This window comes from Lathyrus oleraceus, chromosome 5 (assembly GCF_024323335.1).
Source record: "Lathyrus oleraceus cultivar Zhongwan6 chromosome 5, CAAS_Psat_ZW6_1.0, whole genome shotgun sequence".
Taxonomy (NCBI): Eukaryota; Viridiplantae; Streptophyta; class Magnoliopsida; order Fabales; family Fabaceae; genus Lathyrus; species Lathyrus oleraceus.
Genome location: NC_066583.1, coordinates 618,923,042 through 618,944,586, shown reverse-complemented (window position 1 = coordinate 618,944,586; position 21,545 = coordinate 618,923,042). Strand labels below are relative to the sequence as shown.

At 34.5% G+C, this 21,545-nt stretch overlaps 2 protein-coding genes across 2 annotated transcripts; one reads left to right on the top strand and one right to left on the bottom strand.

The window, feature by feature from the left end:
- The first annotated feature begins 729 nt into the window (after nt 1-729).
- Nucleotides 730-1,581, top strand: LOC127087132 (E3 ubiquitin-protein ligase RING1-like). The gene has a single exon (XM_051027989.1). The coding sequence runs from the start codon at nt 1,003-1,005 to the stop codon at nt 1,546-1,548; it is 546 nt and encodes a 181-aa protein (XP_050883946.1). The 5' UTR covers nt 730-1,002; the 3' UTR covers nt 1,549-1,581.
- An 8,462-nt stretch (nt 1,582-10,043) lies between these two features.
- On the bottom strand, nt 10,044-11,762 carry LOC127087131 (60S ribosomal protein L23a). Its single transcript, XM_051027988.1, has 4 exons — nt 11,656-11,762; nt 11,503-11,568; nt 10,633-10,996; nt 10,044-10,323 (listed from the first exon to the last, which is right to left on the bottom strand). The coding sequence occupies exons 2-4, from the start codon at nt 11,516-11,518 to the stop codon at nt 10,239-10,241; spliced, it is 465 nt and encodes a 154-aa protein (XP_050883945.1). The 5' UTR covers nt 11,519-11,568; nt 11,656-11,762; the 3' UTR covers nt 10,044-10,238.
- Between the last annotated feature and the right edge of the window lie 9,783 nt (nt 11,763-21,545).

The window sequence follows — 21,545 nt, the reverse complement described above, 5'->3', positions numbered from 1 at the left end:
AGGTTTAAGGGAGGAAAATCATAACTTATTTGTCAAACATCTTATCAAAAAGTTAACTTCTCTTATTTAAAGCGATGCAACAATACATTTAAAGCTCTTATTTTTAATAGAATTAATTTTCTAACAACGGATGAAAAATGAACGTGTTTCTCTAAAATGTATTATCTTGTATAAATTCGGATAAAGAAGTTTTTGTTAAGTTAACAAGATATGATTTTTTTTTATAAAAAAAAATAAAAATACTATGAGTGTATTGAACCATTCTCTTTTTTCAATTATTATTTACAAGATTAAGAATGGAATATACTTTGTTACCCATTTTTCCATACAATAATTTTGAATTTAAGTATATACCAGTGGTTTTGGAGAAGATGTAGGTCAAGTAATCCTCTTTTTCCAATTATTGTTTACAAAATTAAGAATTGAATATACTGTCACCCATTCTTTCATACAATAATTCTGAATTTAGGTATAAATAAGTAATTTTGGGAAGGTGTAGTTGATTCAGCATTCAATCTCTAAAACATTTTATATATGTATTAATGTAAACAAATAATTTATTATTATAAATAAAACTAAAAAATGTTTTCGATTTTAATTGAACCTTTTAAAGAATGATATGTCACGGAAAGTTTAGGTAGAATTTTTTTTTTCCGAATTGAGAAATGATGTTGTCACGTTCTCTTTGTTTTTAAGCAAACAAACATTCTTCCATGAATCTCAAGTAAATCTAACATTATTCTCGAATGTGCATATCTACCTAGAATCTGAATATATTTTTTTAACTTCGATAGAGTCTATGAATGACTTAGAAATCAAGTAACTAATAATACAATGGAAAAATCCTTAAAATCACCTCCAACCTTTGCACTTATTGGAACCACGTTGATTTCTACGTCCTTTGGGGTACACTCTATTCTCCTTTAAATAAGCCTCCAAACATTCATTAGAAGGCTCTACAAACTACATCTACCTTCCCTTCATGTTTTCCTTAAACCTATAATGTCTTATTGGAGTGAAGAAGAAATTTGTTTGATTCTAGCATTATGTTTTCTAGTATTTGTTACACTAAGGCAGTGGAAATTTTTCAAATGTCTCTTGTGTAAAGCTATCACTACAATTTCATCTTCAAATTCAAATTGGAATGAAGGGCAATTTCAAGATGAATCTATTCCACAAAACTTATCACCACAATTTGAAGGTAGTGAGTTGGAATTGTCAATTATAAACTCTCTTCCTATGTATCAATTTACGAAAAGTGAGATACAAGAGAGTCTAATTGATACAGAGTGTGCTATTTGTTTGGGAGAATTTGAAGAAGGAGAATGGTTAAAACTCGTTCCTAATTGTAACCATGGTTTCCATGTTTCATGCATTGATAAGTGGTTTCAATTGCATTCAAGTTGTCCATTATGTAGATCTCGTGTCTATCGTATACTAATTGCAAATCATGAGTGTTCTGTGTCAGTTAACACTTGGCTAGAAATTTTGGGTATGGATGACATTACTCCAGAAAGGAATGCACTTTTCCAATCACATTCGCTGTGACGACAACAACAACCAAACCTTATAGCAATAACATTCACGGTGAAATCCTATAAATTTAGATGTTAGAAAAAATGAATTCATTCTATATTCATTGAGTTAGAGTCACCAGAAGTCATCCTGGAAAAAATGTTAGGCCTTGATATTATTATAAACCAAAAGAAAACACTATTATTAGGGAAGATTAAGAAATTATGTTAGGAGCATCTTTCATGGTCACTTTTAATATAACCAAATAAAGTTTCTTACATTATAAAAAACAATGCGGTTCCTACAACAAAATAACGGTATATCATTTCTCTAAGAAAAATGTGAAATTTTTACAAAAATAACTCATTTTTTAAAGGAAATTCACAAAATATCTCTGATTTCAAAAAAATCCTCAAACTACCCCACTTTTAGGAGGAGTCGCCAATTGAATTGGCGACTCCTCTTAAAAACTGAATGCAAGCGCCAATTGGATTGGCGCCCCTGTGTATACCTTGAGAGGAGGCGCCAATTGGATTGGCGCCTCAGTGTAAAATGCAATTTTTGTGTTATAAATAGATGCGTTGTGTGAGTCATTGTTCCACATCTCAATTAATCATTTGGCAATCATGTTTGGTGTTCGTCGCCGATACGGAAAGGTGATTTATGCGAGAGACAAACCTCAGATGTTGATGTTGTTCTGGAACATCACTACGTTCGATCAACTGAAGATGGAGCTGGTTCGTTGGTTAGATGGGAAAATACCAGAAGGGGAAAAATTAGAAGTATTGAGAGACTCGACAGTATCTTTGGTTGGGTGCAAATGAAGACTGATAAGGATGCTAGGGAAATGATGTTCGGTCGAGATGACATCGATTTGATTGTTGTAATCAGTTAGAAATATTTCTGTTTTCAGATAGCTTATTTTGTACTGATGTTTGTTGTGAACCTCGTTGTAACAAAAACTTAATGATATATAATGATTGAAGGTTACAAAAATACAATGTTACAAAAAGCTTAAGACCCAGATGATGCTCCTCGATTGGGACAGTTGTTCTTGTTGTGTCCTGATTGACGACAGATACTACATAATTTTATCATTTTATCCATGGAATCCATCTATGTCCTGATACGTGTGTTGTTTGGCTTTCCTTTTTTTCTTTCTACGCATCTCGTCGTTGTGCCAAACTATATCACCTTCATATGGAGGTCAATATTCCTCCATTGATAGTACCGAGAAGCTTTGATTATATACATTCATGACGGTGACGGTCTTGTACAAATCAGATAAATGGTTGTAAGCGTCTTGACGAGTATAAGCGCATGTTGCAATGACATGGGAGCAAGGAATGCGGAAGGTCTGGAATTTTCCACAATCGCACCAACTTCTGTTTAGTCTAACAGCATAGGCTAAATTTGGTCTTCCCTCGTTGTGATCCATTGTTTCCTGGACGCTGAAATTTTGCTTATGACGGTCAAAGACTGTTACAGCGTGTGTGCTAGCTTTGTTGCTCTCCTCTTTCAGGACCTTCATGCAACACTCACCGAATACTTGCCCGGACATTAACACCGCACTCCATCTTTCACCTCTGGTTGCGAGCGTAGAAGTCAACCTATAATAGGTCGATATTACCAAGACGGTTATCGGCAGATTTCGAATTCCTTTGAATACCCCGTTCATGCATTCCACAAGGTTTGTTGTCATGTGGCCCCATCGACAACCTCCGTCAAATGCCCTTGTCTATTGCTCTACTTGTATGTTATTTAGCCATTTCCCTGCGTCTTCATAAGACAGTCTAATTTCATCACGATAATATTGAAATGACGGCTGAGTTAGAGCATACCTAGCATTCACCACCTTCTTGCGAAGATTCTTATCTTTTATATCACGCATGAAGTTTTGTGCAATGTGTTTGATGCAATAGACATGGGTAGAAGGAGGATCATGTCATTTGTTGTCATGGTTGTTGTAGGCACTCTCAATGGCAACATGTCTATTAGAAATCAAACAGAGATTGGCTTGTGGAGCCACATGCGTTCTGAGATGTCGAAGAAAGAAACCCCATCCACCAGCCGTTTCACCTTCAACAAGAGAAAAGGCAATGGGAAAGACATTGTTGTTGCCGTCTTGTGCAACCGCCATGAGCAAAGTACCCTTGTATTTTCTGTATAACCAAGTGCCATCAATTTGAATAATAGGTTTGCAGAATGTGAAACCTTTGATGCACGGGTCAAATGCCCAAAAGAGACGGTGAAAGATTCTATTACCTGTAGCACAGGTTCCGTCTGGCATCATCGCTGGCAATGTCTCCATAATTGCCACAGTTCCTGGGACATATGTTTTTAGTACCCATAAAAATCGTGGCAATTCCTTGTATGAATCCTCCCAATTGTCGAAAACTTGTTCAACAGCCTTTGTCCTCGCAATCTAAGCTTTCTTGTAAGATGGAGTATAATTATATGTTGTTCTGATATGGGATATAATTATACTCACCTTCATGAATGGGTCTTTATTAACCAACGGCAGAATATCTTGACATATCAATGTTGCGCTTAGTTTGCGGTGATCTTGTTCAACGTTAGTTGCAATGCAACTGTAAGGTGGGTCTATTGAAGCGATCTCCCAAGAGTCATTTTTCTTTTTGTAAGACGCAGCCAAACGAAACTTACAAAGCATGTTACGACATTCGATAACATACCTTCTAGAATCAGTGCGTTTCACTGTAAAATCAGCAAGTTATTTATGTGGAATTTTTTGATAGCCATAACACATTCTTCTTTGGTACGAAACATGTCTCCCACCTTTAATTCGCCTTCTGATCTCGGATATGGATTATAGAAAACACTGTTGGATGTTTCATCGTCGTTCAGATCCATATTTTTCATATGTTGAGGCGGATTGTAGACATGAGTAGGAGGTATGGTGGTGGTTGATCATCATCTTCAATGTCGTTGTTCAGCATGTGATTAACCTGTATCTCGGTCTCCTCTTCTTCTTCATCAACGACGTCCACTTCTGCTTCTGCTTCTGGGTTGACGTCATCTGACCATTGTGGATCAAATTCACCAGATTCATCCTGACTGGTTATTTGAGACTGTTGAGATGGTATACATGGTTAAAGAGTAATGTACAACTCAATGTAGTTGCAGCCTGAATGTTCATGACTAACAAACATGTATTCAACATCTTCATCGTCTCGTACCTTAAGGGGGAAAACTTGCATTAATTATTCTCAAAAAATATTGGATTTTGATACGTGATCTTTGATATAATACCCGTTCCTATACATGATTGTATTCTTTTTTTTAAATGCAAGAAGGTTGCATTTCTCTTGATCGTGAGTCTAATGGTATCAGTGTTTCGAAAACAAAAACCATACAACTCAGACTCGTATGTTTCACTGTTGCAGTGAACGTTGACACTGTATTTTGGTGAAGATGACATTGTGCATATGAAAACTATTTTCTTGCTGCAGATGAATGTGAGTGAAGTGTCTTGGATGTTGATAGTAAGACACTTAAATAGAGGAGTGAAGTGTCTCACATGCTAGTTAGTTCGAAGTGACGTGTCGCACATGCAAGCTACTCCGAAGTGACGTGTTGCACACGCAAGCTACTCCAAAATGATGTGTCAACCATGCAAGCTACTAAGAAGTGACATGTTCAGCATGCAAGAGAGAGAGAGGACAGCCACGTGTTAGACATGCAGACACACATTCCAAATGAATTAGCGGCCCCACTCATTCCTTGCACATAGCGCCAATTCAAGTGGAGACACTTTGCCAAAGCATGCATTCAGACCTCGAAACCAAGCAATCAGACCTAGGTCTTGCATGCATGTCCCTATGGAGGCGCCAATTTGAATGGCGACCCCTGATCAGTGCATTTTGATGCACATTCTTCTATATTTATACTTATGCATTTTCATGTTTTAGTTTGGTTATTTTTCCCTTTTAATGTGTTTTTATAATTTATCTTATTTTTACACTTATTTGTTTTTCGCAGTTTATTTTCAGCATTAGCAGTTTGCACGAATAAATTCATAACTGGAGCTAGGAGTATCGGATCAAGGCGTACTATCAGTCGTTGGAAAGCTAAGAGAAAGAGCTACGAATTTCATGAAGAAGTCAGAAGCTAAATTCGGACTGTAGCATGGTTGAAAAATCTATTGAAGCCTTCAGCACTAGATTTATATTTTGTGTTGGGTTATTTAGTTTGGGTCTGGGTTATGTTTTGACCAAATTAGGTTTATTCTACTTTTCCTATAATCTAAGCAGCCGAAAACACTACACGGTATCACTATTCATGAAAATTTGAAAGCTTGTACGAATTCCATGGAGAACTAATCCCTCTGATTCAATCTGCCGTAATTCAGGTTCCAAAACTTGAGATTATTATAATGTTAATTTTAGTTTAATTCCTTTCAATGATATTTTGTGTTCTTGTATGCTTAATTCGATTGCATGAAATATATTGATTCAATTTGGTTGATTGTATGATCCTAACATAGGCACGTCACGTTTTCTTAATTTGTTTTTGTGTCTGATCAATCATGTTTGCTTAATCCATGAAAACTTATCTTGTTTGCTTAATTCGGACAATAGGATCATACATATCACAAACTTCACCGCGCTTGTCATTGAGTTTGTATCCAAATAGGAATAGACAATCCGCTTAGGGTATTAAAATTATATTAATCGATGATAGTAGGAACTGAATCGGTAGATTGAATTATTTCATAATCACTTATTTCATTACAGCTTATTTCAAGAATTGCTTTTAATAATCACTCTTTCTTAATCGAACACCAAACCAAACAACCCCCCCCCCCTTAATTCGATTTACCTTTGGATAATAATAATCAAGAATCCTTGTGAAAATGATATCCGAGTTAAAATTGTTGTCGTACTACATTTTTGGAAAACACTCGTTTTGACCCGCGCGACAGCGGATCAACCCCTCTTAAAGGTTGTACATGGTCGCCAATTCAATTGGAGACACCATGCAAGCACAACTTTTCATACTCCCATCCACTTGCCTATAAATACATCCACTCCATCAACACTTCTTCCACACCATCACTCTCACTAATTCTTCTACAATACTTCTTCTACAATTTCATCTGCAACTACTTCTTGTAGTTTCATCTACACCAACCCCCCGACAAAATGTTTATTCTCACATTGGGTGAATCACATAGAGGAACGGTTGCAAACATCGCAACATATGTAAGTTTTTTCTTTTGTTAACTTTTTATCTTTCATCTTCATCAACCCCCTTTTATTTACCTTTACTTAGACATGTAGATAGAATAGGAAGTTACAGTTATGGATCTACTTGTCTAGCCTATCTCTATAGCTCCTTGTGCAAAAACTCACACAAAGACACATCTACATTTTCTGGATGTGCTATTTTGCTACAAGCATGGGGTTGGTCAAGACTATTATCCCTAGCACCCGTCAACAACAACCCTTTCACATTTCCGTATGCACAAAAGTAAGTTGTTTAAATTGATATATCTTTACTTACTTCTATAAAGATGATTATCTCTAACTAATATTTTTTGACTTTTTCGTGTAGATGGTCTGCACGTGGTATGAGTTACAACAGATGTCCAAGACACTGTATTACTCAGTATCGCAACTTGTTGGATCACCTTCGACTGACAGACGTAAGGAAAATAACTTAATAATTTCGTTATATTTTGTTAACTTCTTCTACCTAGATTATAATCCTATCTTCTTTCACATTTCAGTTCATTTGGCGTCCATACCTTAATTTGGATCATGACCATCAGGTCAACGCTGAAGACGCGGCCGTATGGACTGCATGCACACCGATAATACGGTTCACAACTATAGAAATGCACAACAGTGATCGTGTGAAGCTGCAGTTCGGTATGCCCCAAAACATCCCAGATCCCCCAGCTAGCCTAGGAGAATGGCATCTGCGCAAAGTTAACGACCAATGGAACTTCAATCCATGGCAAAGCTTCGCAAGATCGGAGTGTCGCAAATGGAAGCACCGCCATGATCATGTGTTAACTGACATAGTCATGCCAACTGAAGAAAAACCAAGTCGTACTTATATGACTTGGTACAGATCGGTTGGTTTTCAGTTCATCGCCGAGGATATGTACTTGTACGACCCCCACGCCATATGACTTACACACCTGACACCTCAACATCTAACCCCCAACAACAATGTCAGACCAGATACACACAACCCCCTGTCCGTCAAACGTTTCGTTCAACCAACACATAAACATACAACCAAAACATACCATACACCCAACCCCAATACCAAGAGCATACCCCATACCACCACCAATAAATTGACCATCAACCTGAGACTCAACATCGCTTCGCACCCACCCCATCACCCTACCAAAGTCGCCTAAGCCAGAACACCCAACGATCATTCAACACCAACCGCCCCTCCTCCTACCACAGCCAAGAAGCTCAAACCTCACAAAACCAAAACATCCAACAACCCTATCTCTACCAAACACCCCAACAACATTTTCAACCTTTCCTCGACGCATCGTTCACACTCATGTCTCCCTTCAACCGTCCCGGTCGCCCATCAATGAGTCAACCACAACCCAACTTTTATGGCATGGGTCATGAGCTCAGCTACGGCGGTACACCATCGATACATACTGAAGACTATGCCGACTTGTCTAACTTCCTCAACAGGCCTTCTCCTGTAGTTGGAAGTGACGCTCCTGACCCCTCAGATGCTCAAACACCGGTACCGAATCATCAACGTGGGTTAGGGTAGCTAAAGGATGTGGAACCAGAGGTCGATTAGGTGATCCCGGTCATCACCATTAGGTTTCTTTGTGTAAATGACAAATTTTATTAATATCAATTGGTCTTATATCAAATTTATCTATCACGTATACCATTTACCAAAAAAAAAATCATTTTACACTGAGACTCCAATTGAATTGGCATCTCCTCTTAAGTACTACACAGGGGCGTCAACCCAATTGACTAGGACACCTACCCTAGTCAATCCAATTGGCGCCTCCATTCAAGTATTTAAGAGATTGGCGCCTCCTCCTAAAAGTGAGGTAGTTTGCCAATTTTTTGGAAACCAATGACATTTTAAAAATTTCCTTGAAAAAATGGATTATTTTTGTAAAAAATTCAAAAAATATTAAAGAAAAATTTACACCACAATTTTATATCCACAACGTATAATATTGTATAAATTTATTATTCAAATATTTATTAATCAACTTCATAAAATTATTAAAATGATTTCAAAATTACTTTTAATATTTAATATCTATTAATTAACTTTTTACTTTTTATTCACTAAAATTATTTTTAATATTTGAATTTAATTAATCAATATTTTACATTTAATTAACTAATTTTATTTCACTATTTTAAATAATTATTAATAAAAAATTTATCTAAAAAAAACTTTATTTACCATATAATTACCATGAACAGTATGAATAGTATGAATAGCATTCCTATTTCTCTAATCTATAATACCGTATTATGCAACTAAAATTGTTAATCAAATCATTCGATAGTCAGAAGATCTATAGAGAGGCTAAATTCCTGAACGTAAAGAAAAATAAAAAACATATTCATTATTATAAGAAACTCACTTAGAGACGCCCACCATTAATGGTCTAACTATAATTGATTTTTTTTACACAATGCAATTGATATTTTAATACACGTAAACAACCACCATAACTGCTCTAAATGTAATTGATTTTTTAATACATGTAAAACTAATCGGTTTGTTTATATTTTGTAACTTAATTAAAAAATCAATAACTGTCAACATTAAACACTATGTATTATATGAAAGATGTTTTATAATAAAAACTTAGAAGTAAATAAATTAATAACAGATAATCTGATAAGGACCAAGATATTAAACCCGTATATATTACCATAAAAATCATATTTAACCCATATATATTGCCATTTTAGAAATGTTTTCATTATTACAAAATAAACTAAAAGCTAAGAACATTATATCGTAGCTTGGTACATAAGACCAACATTCTATTTTATTTTTTTGATTATAGCTTAGTTTCAATCAAAATTATATTTAACACTAAGAGCTAAGAAATTATATCATAATTTCGTACATACACTATTCAGAGATTCAAATTAACCTGTAGATGAATTTCGCAGCGAATCCCTTTAGTGAATTCGAAAATATCACTACCATACAAAGAAGTAAACATTTGCTACATAGGTAACGGAAACTGTAATTTAAATTCGGTCAAAAGTTGAGTGACTTCAAACTTGGTTTTAACAAATTAAAATATTCACTTCACTATTTATTGTTCAAACGCAGATCATCTGTATTTCTCTAAAGTTGTTCAAAAATTCATTCAGCTAGCATGTTCTATATTGGGGACACTTCAACAGTACATAGTTTTTTAAGTTCTAACAATCAGTCAACATGATTTTGGGTGCCTCACTTCCCAAGATTAATACCTCAACTACAATAATAGTAGATTCTTTCATAGAAAATATAGCCACCAAATCTAAGAACAAACATTTGGTCAAATTTCCTCATCAAATTTGAAATTGTAAAACAAAATTTAATTGCAATTGGACTAAGATACACCAAATAACACAAAACATAAATCCCAGAATTTAACTTTGCTGCAAAAAGTCTCGGTGACCAGAATAAGTCTAAAATCTAAATAAACATTATCTTTGATACAGCCATCCATTACCTTAAATAATCCCAATCTTGTTTGCTACATCCAAAGCATCATAATCAGGTGTCAACCTAACATAGGCCTTCTTGGTGCCATCGGGCCTGAAATGTAACAGTTCAAAATTAGAAGAAACACCAACTGTTTTTTGTGTGCAAGTAATCTTTGTCTCAATAATATGGTTTCATTATAAAGTTACATTTGCATTGGGTTATAACACATAATAGTAAACAAATCACTGCACAATTGCCAGGTTCATTTGTCGCAACAATGATAACAAATGGGCCATAAAAAACAGCATATTGCATAATTTGTAAACAAAATTACAAGTACAACAATAATCAGTCATCCAAAAGCAATCACGAGATACAAGACAATTAACAAAAAGAATCAATGCATAAGTGATAACTCACCTGATCAAGGTGTTAACTTTCTTAGCCTGGATGTCATACATTTTCTTCACGGCATCCTTGATTTTCTTTTTGTCGGCACGCAAGTCAACAATGAAAACCAAAGTGTTGTTGTCTTCAATCTTCTTCATTGCAGACTCGGTTGTGAGGGGAAACTTCAGAATCTGATAATGATCAAGCTTATTCCTTGGAGTAGCACTAATGCGAGGGTACTTAGGGTTCCTATCCTTAGACAAAGTCTTAGGCCTATGGAAAGTAACAGTTGTCCTGATCTTCTTTGCCTTCTTCTTAATGGCAGTGCCTGACTTCACTGCTTTAGCAGCTTTCAAGGCCTGCGCCTTTGGATCATTCTTCTTTGAAACATCACCTGCAACAAAAAAATTGACATGAACAAATCTTACATAAAATATCAAATAATTGATTTCATGAACTAAATAATATTCACAAATATATATCAACCTTCAGATGAAATTATAAAACTTCAACCCCAATAAAAATTCAAAAAGTTAATTAAAACAGCTATAGAACAAAAACTCAACTAAAATAATAAAAGTAGTTACATAATAAAAGTAGTGTTCGCATCTAAAACTACGCAGCAACCAAATACTTAGTTAATTCTTGAAAAATAAAAATACCAAAGTTTAGTATAGTTTTTATTATTACTTAATAACTTTAACTTGAATCATAGCATAAAAAAATTAAATATTTGTAGCTACCAAGAGTAATTCTCACATTGCACCAACACAGATTATTATAATCAACGATACGGATAATCATAGTGAAGAGAAATTAGTTAAATCGAGAAATTGTGGCGGCACTAATAATCATTTTCAAGTAATTGCATTAGGAAGAAAGTAGGAATTGATGAAATACCTTTAGGTGGTGCCATTGATCGGCGAAGATAAAAAAAAAAACCCTAATTTGAATCTGAGCTAAACCCTGAAAAATGAAAAAGAAAATGAAAATAAATGTAGTGTATGGTTTTCGGCGAAACGAAGATGACAAGATTCAGGAGAAGAGCAAAACCTGGGCGATGGAAGCAGACGGTAGGAAAATTAGGGTTTTCGGTATTATATGCGCTACCTATGAAATGGGCTGGATCGTTTAAAATGGGTCAAGCCCATTCTCAAACCAAGAAAATTATATTGAGTCCATTATTTTTATTATCCATTATTTTTATTATTTTAAAAGCAAAAGTTTTACCTCATACCCCACATTTATCGCCTATTTCTACAATAAATCAATTTTGACCAAAAATGTTTTTATATAAAATAAAATAAAATAAAAAATTATTTTAATATTAAATTATCTGAGTCATTGAGAAAATGTCAAATTTTGTTTCTTATCGAAAATCATTGAATCAAGTTATCTGATCCACATACACACTACCTGAAGTCTTTGAATCCAGTTTTCTGATACACAAATAGCCAGCGGAAGTCTTATTTCAAAGTTATGTGATTCACACATTTTGACTCGGAAAACTTATATCTAAATTCTCTGATCCTCAAATTTATAATCGAAAATCTTACAATAATGTTTTCAAAAATTACCCTTCGAAGAACATTGAAACAAAATATCCTATGAAGGGAAAAAAGACTATCAGATTTCTTAATTTCAAGTTATCCAAGGCGAACATTTTTTTAGACATTAGATGTCTTTGATAATATACATTCGGTTTGATTTTTTTTACAAAATTTATTAAATTTGATTTTTTTTTCTTGTGGCGTGAACTTGAGAATGTGATAGTCGGATCCCATCTTGTGCAGATGTAGGATAGGGAGCTCGACGAACGATGGATGTCGAGGATGAACATGTAGGTGCATCTCATCTGCACCCGTACCACTACTGTCATAGTTTCAAGGAGGATCGTATGATATGTCTCTTATTGTAAAGTATGAGTATCATCTTGCTCGTCATTTATGGTACGACAAGATAAGTAAATGGAGGTCGCTTTATTTTGCATAAGTGTTAATTTTAATTTTATATTTTATAATATATATACTTTAAATTATTTTCAGGAGAGAGGTCTGAAGAAAGAACTTAAGGTTGTCGCACACAGAAGCTGGATGGTAGGATGTGTTACACATTATCTCCCACTGCCATAGAGAGGTGGTTGAGTGACTCTGTTGTATATTCACTATAGAGAACTAGTTTGTCGATGATAGACCAAAAATTAGTAGCAACAATTGTAGAGAGATTGAATTCAAAGACATCATCATTTTATATTTCATTTGGTGAGATGACCAATACATTGGACCGTGTTTCTTGTCTGTTTCACCTTCTGATCAGGGGTAAGTTCTGGGACCATCCATCAAGTGTCACTAAAGAAGATGTTTTTGGCCTTTTTGTTGATATCTTGGGAGTGCCATTTGAGGAGGAGGCAATAATGTATGTGCTTGTAGGGGTGCTTATTATAAGCTGGAATGGATGCACACCTTATTAGCACATCATCGAGATATTGTTATAATCGACTATACTACCATAACCTATATGATGATGTTGGTAGGTTGCACCATTTTTGTCGACAAGACTTTTACTATGGTCGAGGTAAGGTATCTACTACTATTTAGGGACTTGGTTGGATGTAGGTGATATAGTTGAGGAGCAGCTGCGTTGGTCACACGTTATAGATATTTAGGAAATGCTTCCATGTTTACTTACAAACAGCTTGGCGGATATTCCACTCTATTATATGTATTTATTTTTATTTAGTTTACTTGTTTATTTTTATTTTTTTATTGATAGTATTAATTTTGTAACAGTGTTGGATTTACGAGTATTTTCCAATTGTTGGAAAAAATGAGAGAATTGGACTACAACTAGTGGTGGTGGACTTATGCGGGCTATGAGATGGTGTATAAGAAATGAGCACTGAAGGTGGGTAAATTGAGACATGTATTGGACAAGCTGGCACTTGTTGATGTCATAAGGTACCCATTATAGAATCATTAAGTGGAACATCCATTTGATGATATGTGTACGTGTAAGGGGTGTTTGAAATGATGCGTCACAGTTGTTCCATACCTACCTGACATATGTATACGCCAGTTTGGATTCAGGCCGTATATTCCACTTATACTAGTGATTCCTTTGTGGATTGGTTACCATTTTAGCATCCTTGATGTGATCCATTCGATAGAGGTGGCTACCACTCAATATGATGTTGATGTTGGATACATGGAGAGGTATTATCATGTTTTCCATCCTTGACTAGTGGCACCCCCTCAGGATGAGCAGAGAGGGGTGTCGGTTCCCATTTATGACACATGATTATCCGATCCTAAGTTATCACGTATTTCTACCTTGCTTCATCGTTATCTTTAACAAGTTAGTGTTGATGAGGAAGACCCACAATATTCTGATTTATTTGAAGCATTGCATGTATGTCGTAGTAATTGACTTATGTTTCTATCTTGCTTATGTATTCATTTTAGACTTATGTTTTAATTTGAGACTTATGTATTAAGTTGAGACTTGTGTTTTAATTTAAGATGGGCATATTGATTCAATAACATACAATATAATGTCATTAAAACCCAACAACATATTAAATAAAACTATGTTAAATTAACATTATTTGGTACTATAATCGTAAGTTGTTGTCAATGTTTTAGTCGTCCTACAAATCTTAACATCCAAGATATTTCTGCCAGGGAATGAAACTTTCCAATCCAACGTGACTTCTGGCAACAGAAACCATTCCTTCATTTTTGCATGATCAAAAAAATAACACAAACATTAATATTTATATCAACATAAGTAATAAATTTAACATAATATTTAATTACCTGAACTTTATGATCTTTGTTTGCAAAACCAATACAAAAAATGGAGACAGATGGTGGAAGTGGACTCGCCATTGGAAAGAAAGTCATGCATAGATTGCCTAAAATTACAGGAGCAACATTATATTGATTCATTATCAAATAATCCATATCTGGTATTGTCATCCATTTCTCTGATGGTTGAGAACGTAACGATGATATCATCAAAGATTTTCTCACTTTTGATAAGTGGTCTCCAAATAAATTCTTATACAAATTTTATCTATTTGTTTCTCTTATTTCTTTATCCAAGTCTTGACGAACCATGGGCCAACCATCCTCACTATATCGATGCAATTATGCAATGACTCTAAATCCAAATTTTCCTACTGATGCAACATTAACTATATCTTCATTATATGGCCTAATATGATTAGTAAATTGTTGAATGAATTGATTATTTGAAGTTGGTTGCTTCTTAAAAGATTGATATTACTTCTTAGAAGTCTGAGATGTTTAAGATAGTTGTGCACATGGCCTCTTTGAAGTTTGAGATGCTTAATCAACATACTCATGATATGAATGGTCCCTATAAACACCATAGTCTACTAGTTTTTTCTCTTTCTTCTTCGCTCCTCCTTTGGTTTTTAATTTTTCAGGTAGTAGGGATATTGAATCCGTAGTAGGGTAAGAAATTTCATAAACCCTACTTTTTAATGCTCTTTTCCCAACAATATCAAGTGACATATACCTTATCCACAATCCATTTATTGCACTACTCATATCCACATTTGATACAACATTTGCATCTACCTCTAGGTCAACTTCCATTCTTAGTTTCCTCTAATGGATATGAACAACATCTATTGGTATTGATATACCACCAAGTGTGTATCTTTCTAACTCACAGGCACACGACAACCCATAAGATGATGTAAGAGTATACCCACATAATCAACCTTTAATAATTATTCAATAATGCATCTCAAAGCAGCTCGGGATACTACTCTACGTAGATTATAATAAAATGGATTAGTATGCGCGTGCTCAACTCCATAAAAACAATTCTGAAAAGAATCTCTAATGTTGCCCAATTGTAACTTTAAGTTGTTATTCATAACCTTCTAACAACATTTGCACATATCACATGTATTGTTCCCTAACATCCGCTTTAATTTCTATTAAGCAGACTCAACCCTAAAATGAAAAAAAAAATCAAACCATCACATAAAAATAATACAAACTATAGATACTAATGGTACATATATATTAGTCAGGGTGTTACACACACGCAACACTCGACCCAACCACGTATCTTTCACATAATAAATAAATTCACTATAATTAACATATGTTTGCTCAAGTTGTTGCAATCGTTGATGATACTCAATCTTATCACTAGCCCATAAAACTTATATCCATAATGTGTCCATTGCCTTTTACATGTCATTTATAACACATTGCTTTCATTTTGAACCAACATTTTTGTTGATGTGAAAACGACAAAGCAAATTAATCGTCCTTGGAAACACAACTTCAATTGTTTTCATCAAGACAAGATCTTTATTAGTCGAAATCATTTGTGAACACAACTCTTCCTTAATAAACTTTTGTTTCAACTTATCCATCACCCAACAAAAGTTATTTTTCTGCTCACATAATATATATGCAAATCCAACATCAAATGCCAACTCGATTGACATCATACCAACTATTTCAAATAGAGGTTGTCTATATTTGTTTGCATTGTCCTTAACCAACATAATATGAAAAATATCCAACAACTTGATTGAATCTGGATGGTCCCAAAAAATATCTCTCATAACATTTGAGTCATCTCTTATTCTACTCTAGTAAACATAACATGCATCTTATATCAACTTAAACAAATGTTGTATCTCAGTTATATGTCCTCTTATCTTTTTCTGTAACCTACTTTTATGTTTATGTATTTGCATGGTCCGAGTAACATTCTCTGAATCTCGCTCTTGCAAGGATAACAATATGTGTCTGGGTAGAACATGACGCTTTATCAAATCAATAACATGTTGTTGCTCATCTGCGTTTAGCCGACCAACAAAAAATGACCTTTAAATCAATTAGGTAAACTGTGGGTATGAAGCCCATATTTTACGTCAATCTTCCATCCAAAACCATTTTTTTTACAATGTTAACCTGATTTTGAATGGTCTGTCACATTTCTTAGTGGCAATTTGTGTTCCACTACCAGTTTTCTTGTATTTCCCACATTTATCACAACCAAATATTAGTTTGTTGTTTCTCCATCTCTTGCCTATTTTGGTGTTCAGTGATGATAATGGTTACTTAATTTTTTATTTTAACCTCCTTAATCCATCTTATCACTTGTTCTTGTGTATCAAATCTTTGTGTAATTAAGAATGCATTATTGGTATTTACACATATCTGGTTTTTATCGCATATATGTAATGAGGTCTCCATATTCTTGCAAGATAAAAAAATGTTTAAAAAAATTATTAAAACAAAACCTACCAGATTACTTAATGGTAAGTAATTATGTACATAAAATGCAATTTGGTACATATAATGATGTGGGACTCTTACCGTCTCATTGGCCACTTGTCAACGGTTTCACAATTCCATGTCAAACCTCTCAAGTACTTCAAAAATATATGTGTCGAGAAAGGAAAATACATGATGTTGTTGGAATGAGCTCAATGCCTAAAAATGTGGTTAACCCATATTTTTTTAATAAGAAACATTGACATAATGCCTCAATAAATCAGTTAAGAAACTGATGATTGTTTTCGATAATCATAAGTTCATCAAATTAGACCAAGAAGTATGCACTAATATCACCCAAATGGTAAATAAATAAGGATAGGTCACTCTTGTTGGTTTGGAGGCCATAGGTGATGATGAATTGTATAACATCATCATGTCAAGCATGTGGTGCTCAGTGAAGGTCGTAAATGGAATTATAAAGTTTGCAAAAAAACTTAAGATGATCTGAATATTGCATGTTTGGCAGTTATGCCATGAAAACATCTTCATGGAGAGTACATTGACAAAACACATTATTGACGTCTATATGATGCATATTTCACTTGTTTGAGAGAGCAAGAGTGGGAACTGTTCTAATAGCATGTGGTTGAATAATTGGGAGAAATGTTTCCTTGAAATCAATCATGTGACATTGATTGAATCCTTTTGCAACTAGACATGCATTATAAATAACGGTTGAATCATCATTGCTTCTTTTAATGGGAACAACCACTTGCATCCTATTATACTCAAGCGATCGATTTATATTTTTTAGTAATGCTTCAAATTCAACATCAATAGCCAACGCCATGGTTAACGTTTCATGGCATTACAAATATATGATGATATGGTTCTAAGTTTTCAGATAGTAGATGTTTTGATGCATTTAAAACACCTTTTGGGCTTGAAGATATTGTTCATGGATCGAGTAGTAACTTTATTAGCGATATCAGATGAAAGATTGGCTGCAACAATGTTTGAATATATGAATAAGAATGTGTGAATTTGAGATAAGGGAAACAAGATCATTACCTGGTGCAGAAATTGAGCACTCAGGAACCTCTTGCTCAGTTGGCATAACAATATTGAATCAATTAATGAGAATTATAAGGTGTAACTAGGATGGTTATGTGGAGGGGTTGAAGAATGTCCTAGATAGTTTATAGAGGAAATGATATGGATATCATGAGGGTGTCATAAGGGAAAATGTGATCAAAGAACTTGACATGTCTAGTTGTATATGTTGTTAGTTAATCTATTTAAGTTAGTTAAAAGGTGGTTAGTTAGTTCGTAGTTATTTGAGTCGGTTACTTGGATTACAAGACACATAATATTTGTATATAAGTGACGTGTTGAGTTTCATTTGAACTAATTTCTCCAATAATAATATTAAATCTTCTCACACATGTCCAAGATATATTTTCCCATATCTTGCATATTCTCTCTTTTTCTTCATTAAGTAAAGTCGCACTAACAAATTGGCATTCATAGCTCCTCGTTCTGAAGGAGATTTTGCACCTTTAGGGTTGTGATTCTTGGCTGGTTTATTAACGATGAATGGAAGCAATGGCATTCCACACTCCTTTCATGTTCTTGATGGCAAGAATTGGGATCGTTGGAGCAAACAAATGAAGTCACTATTTGGCTTTCAAGATACCATTGAGGTAGTCACTAATGGCGTGGCAGAGCTTGCATTGAATAAAACTGAAGCTCAATGCACTTCTCACAAAGATTTCAAGAAGAAAGATTGTAAGGAGTTTTATTTCATCCAATCTGCAGTTAATGGTGCAAATTTTGTCTGAATCACTCATGCTAAATCTGGAAAATAAGCATGGGATGTTATTTTCAAGTATTATGAAGGAAGTGAGAAGGTTAAAAGTGTGAAACTACAATCGTTGCACAAGCAATATGAATTATTGTAGATGGGAGAGACGAAGAAAGTTGCAGCATATGTGTCTAAGGTACATAATGTTGTGCACTTGATGAAAGGGTGCGGTGAAACCATGACAAATAGAAAAATCATTAAGAAAGCGGTGAGAACTGTTAAGAGTCCCATATTGGATATTATATAGCTTGAACATGTGTTTATAGGTGGGGGAAGTCCTCACTCTACCAACCGGTTTTGTAGGGTTAAGTTAGGCCTAACCACATTTCTTAATATGGTATCAGAGCCTGATTTAAGATCTGATGGACCACCTACTATGGTTTCCGATATCAGGCAAACCATCATTTATTTCCATGCTTCAGCTGTCTAGTACTAAGCGTGAGGGGTGTGTTAAGAGTCCCATATTGGATATTATATAACTTGAATATGTGTTTATAAGTAGGGGCAGTCCTCACCCTATCAACCGGTTTTGTAGAGTTGAGTTAGACCTAACCACATTTCTTAACAAGAATATTGACATCTCATTTTGATCATGTTATCGTGGAAATTCAAAAGGCTAATGATTTGCCCACCATGAAGTTGGAGGATCTCATAGGTTCCTTAGAAGCACATGAGATGCGAATTGTAGAAAGAAAAGGTTTTTAAGAAGCCATCCAGGCTCTGCAAGCTCATACATGGAAAGGACATGGTGGAAGTGGAAAATTCAAAGTGTGTTTTGACAAAAATAATACCAAGAAGGGTCTATGATCTCGCAAACAAAAACAATTAAATGATGATAAAGCTGAATCTTCTAAAAGAGGATTTATTTCTCATCATAAAGGAAAGGTTGATAAGAAGACAATTCAATGTTTTATTTATGAGAAATGAGGTCACATGGCCAAATATTGCTGGTACAACAGAAAAAGGAGTTTTCAGAAGTAAAGATGGTAATGATGCAAATACAACACCTGAAGATTCATATGGTTTTGAAACTATGGTGTTGATGGCTGCAATTTCTAATGAAGGTTCATATTCTAAGACCTGGTTCTTATACACAAGTTGCTCAAATCACATGACAAGTCATATGTCATTGTTGATCAAGTTTGATGATTCAAGAAGGAGCAAGATCAGACTTGCAAATGGTAGATCACTACAGGTAGAAGAAGTAGGTAACATGGTGATCATAAGGAGAAATGGTAAGCCAATCATAATTAAAGATGTGTTATATGTGTCAGGCATGAAGTGCAACTTGTTGAGTGTTGACCAACTTATCGAGAAATGATTCTCAATAACTATGAAAAATGAAATCTTTGAGCTTTTTGATCCAACCAACAAGTTGGTTTTGAGGTATCCTTTGTCAAAGAATACGACCTTCAAGATTCTGACCGATTCAATAGAAGTTAAATGTTTGCAGGCTATGATTTAGAGCAAACAAAGTTTGTTGTGGCATTTGAGATTCAGTTATTTGAATTTCAAATCTCTCAATCAACTTATGACATAAGAGATGGTGCTTAGTATTCCAAAATTTCAATGCTTGAGAAATTATGTGAAGGTTACTTGGTAGGAAAGCAATCCAGAAATTAATTTAAGTCCTATTTTCCTATGAGATCAACAAGCATTCTTGAGGTTGTACACTCAGATGTTTGTGGCCCTTTTGAAGACCACACAATCGGTGGAAACATATTATTTGTTGCTTTTATGGATGAGCATAGTAGAAAGCTCTGGGTGTTTTTGATCAAGCACAAAGATGAATATTTGAAGTCTTTAAAAGATTCAAGTTGATTGTAGAAAATCAAGTTGAGAAGAATATTAAAATGCTAAAAATAGCTAATGGATAAGAGTATACTTCAAAGACAATTGAAGAATTTTATGCTCATAATGAAATTGATCATGAAATGACAACTCCATATACCCCTAAACATAATGGTATAACTGAGAGGAGGAATAGAAGCATCCTGGATATGACTAGGTGCATGCTAAAGCAAAAAGGCAAGTCTAACTCATTATGTGGCGAAACCGTTACTACTGCTATATATATGCTAAACATATGACCAACAAGGAGATTGAAGAATACAGTTCTAGAAGAGGTATGGATTAGACATCTGTGAATTACCTTAAAGTGTTTGGATCATTTTGTTACAAACATGTGTCTGATGCTAGAAGAAAAAAGCTGGATGACAAGAGTGAAACCATGATTCTGGTTGGCTATCACAAAATTGGGGTTTTATAGATTGTTTAATCCAATCAGTGAAAAGAATAATCAACAGAGACATTATTACTGATGAAAATGAAGCATGGAAATGGACATAAAATATCACATATAGTAAACCTTTTTTAAAATTACAATTGGAGGAAGAGTTAGAAAAAAAAGATGTTATACCAGCTGACTTGCTTGAAGACGTGCATGTGGTCATTCAGAGGCCTCAGAGAACAAGGATACTCCCATAAAGATTAGAAGAGTGTGAGGTAGTTTCTGACAATGAATTTAAAAAGGATGAGATCTTGTTCATTTTCCCTTACTAGATGATATATAACTTATCAACCATAATGAAACCTTGAAGAGTGAAGCATGCAATAGTTTTATGGTTGAAGATTTAACAGCAATAGAAAGGAATCATACATGGCAACTTGTCAAGTTACCAGCCAACCCAAAATCAATTGAGGTAAAATGGATATATAAACTAAAGCACTGCCCCGATGGCTCAATAGCTAAGCATAAGACCAAACTAGTAACAAAAGGATTTCTATAGAGAGCAAGTATTAAC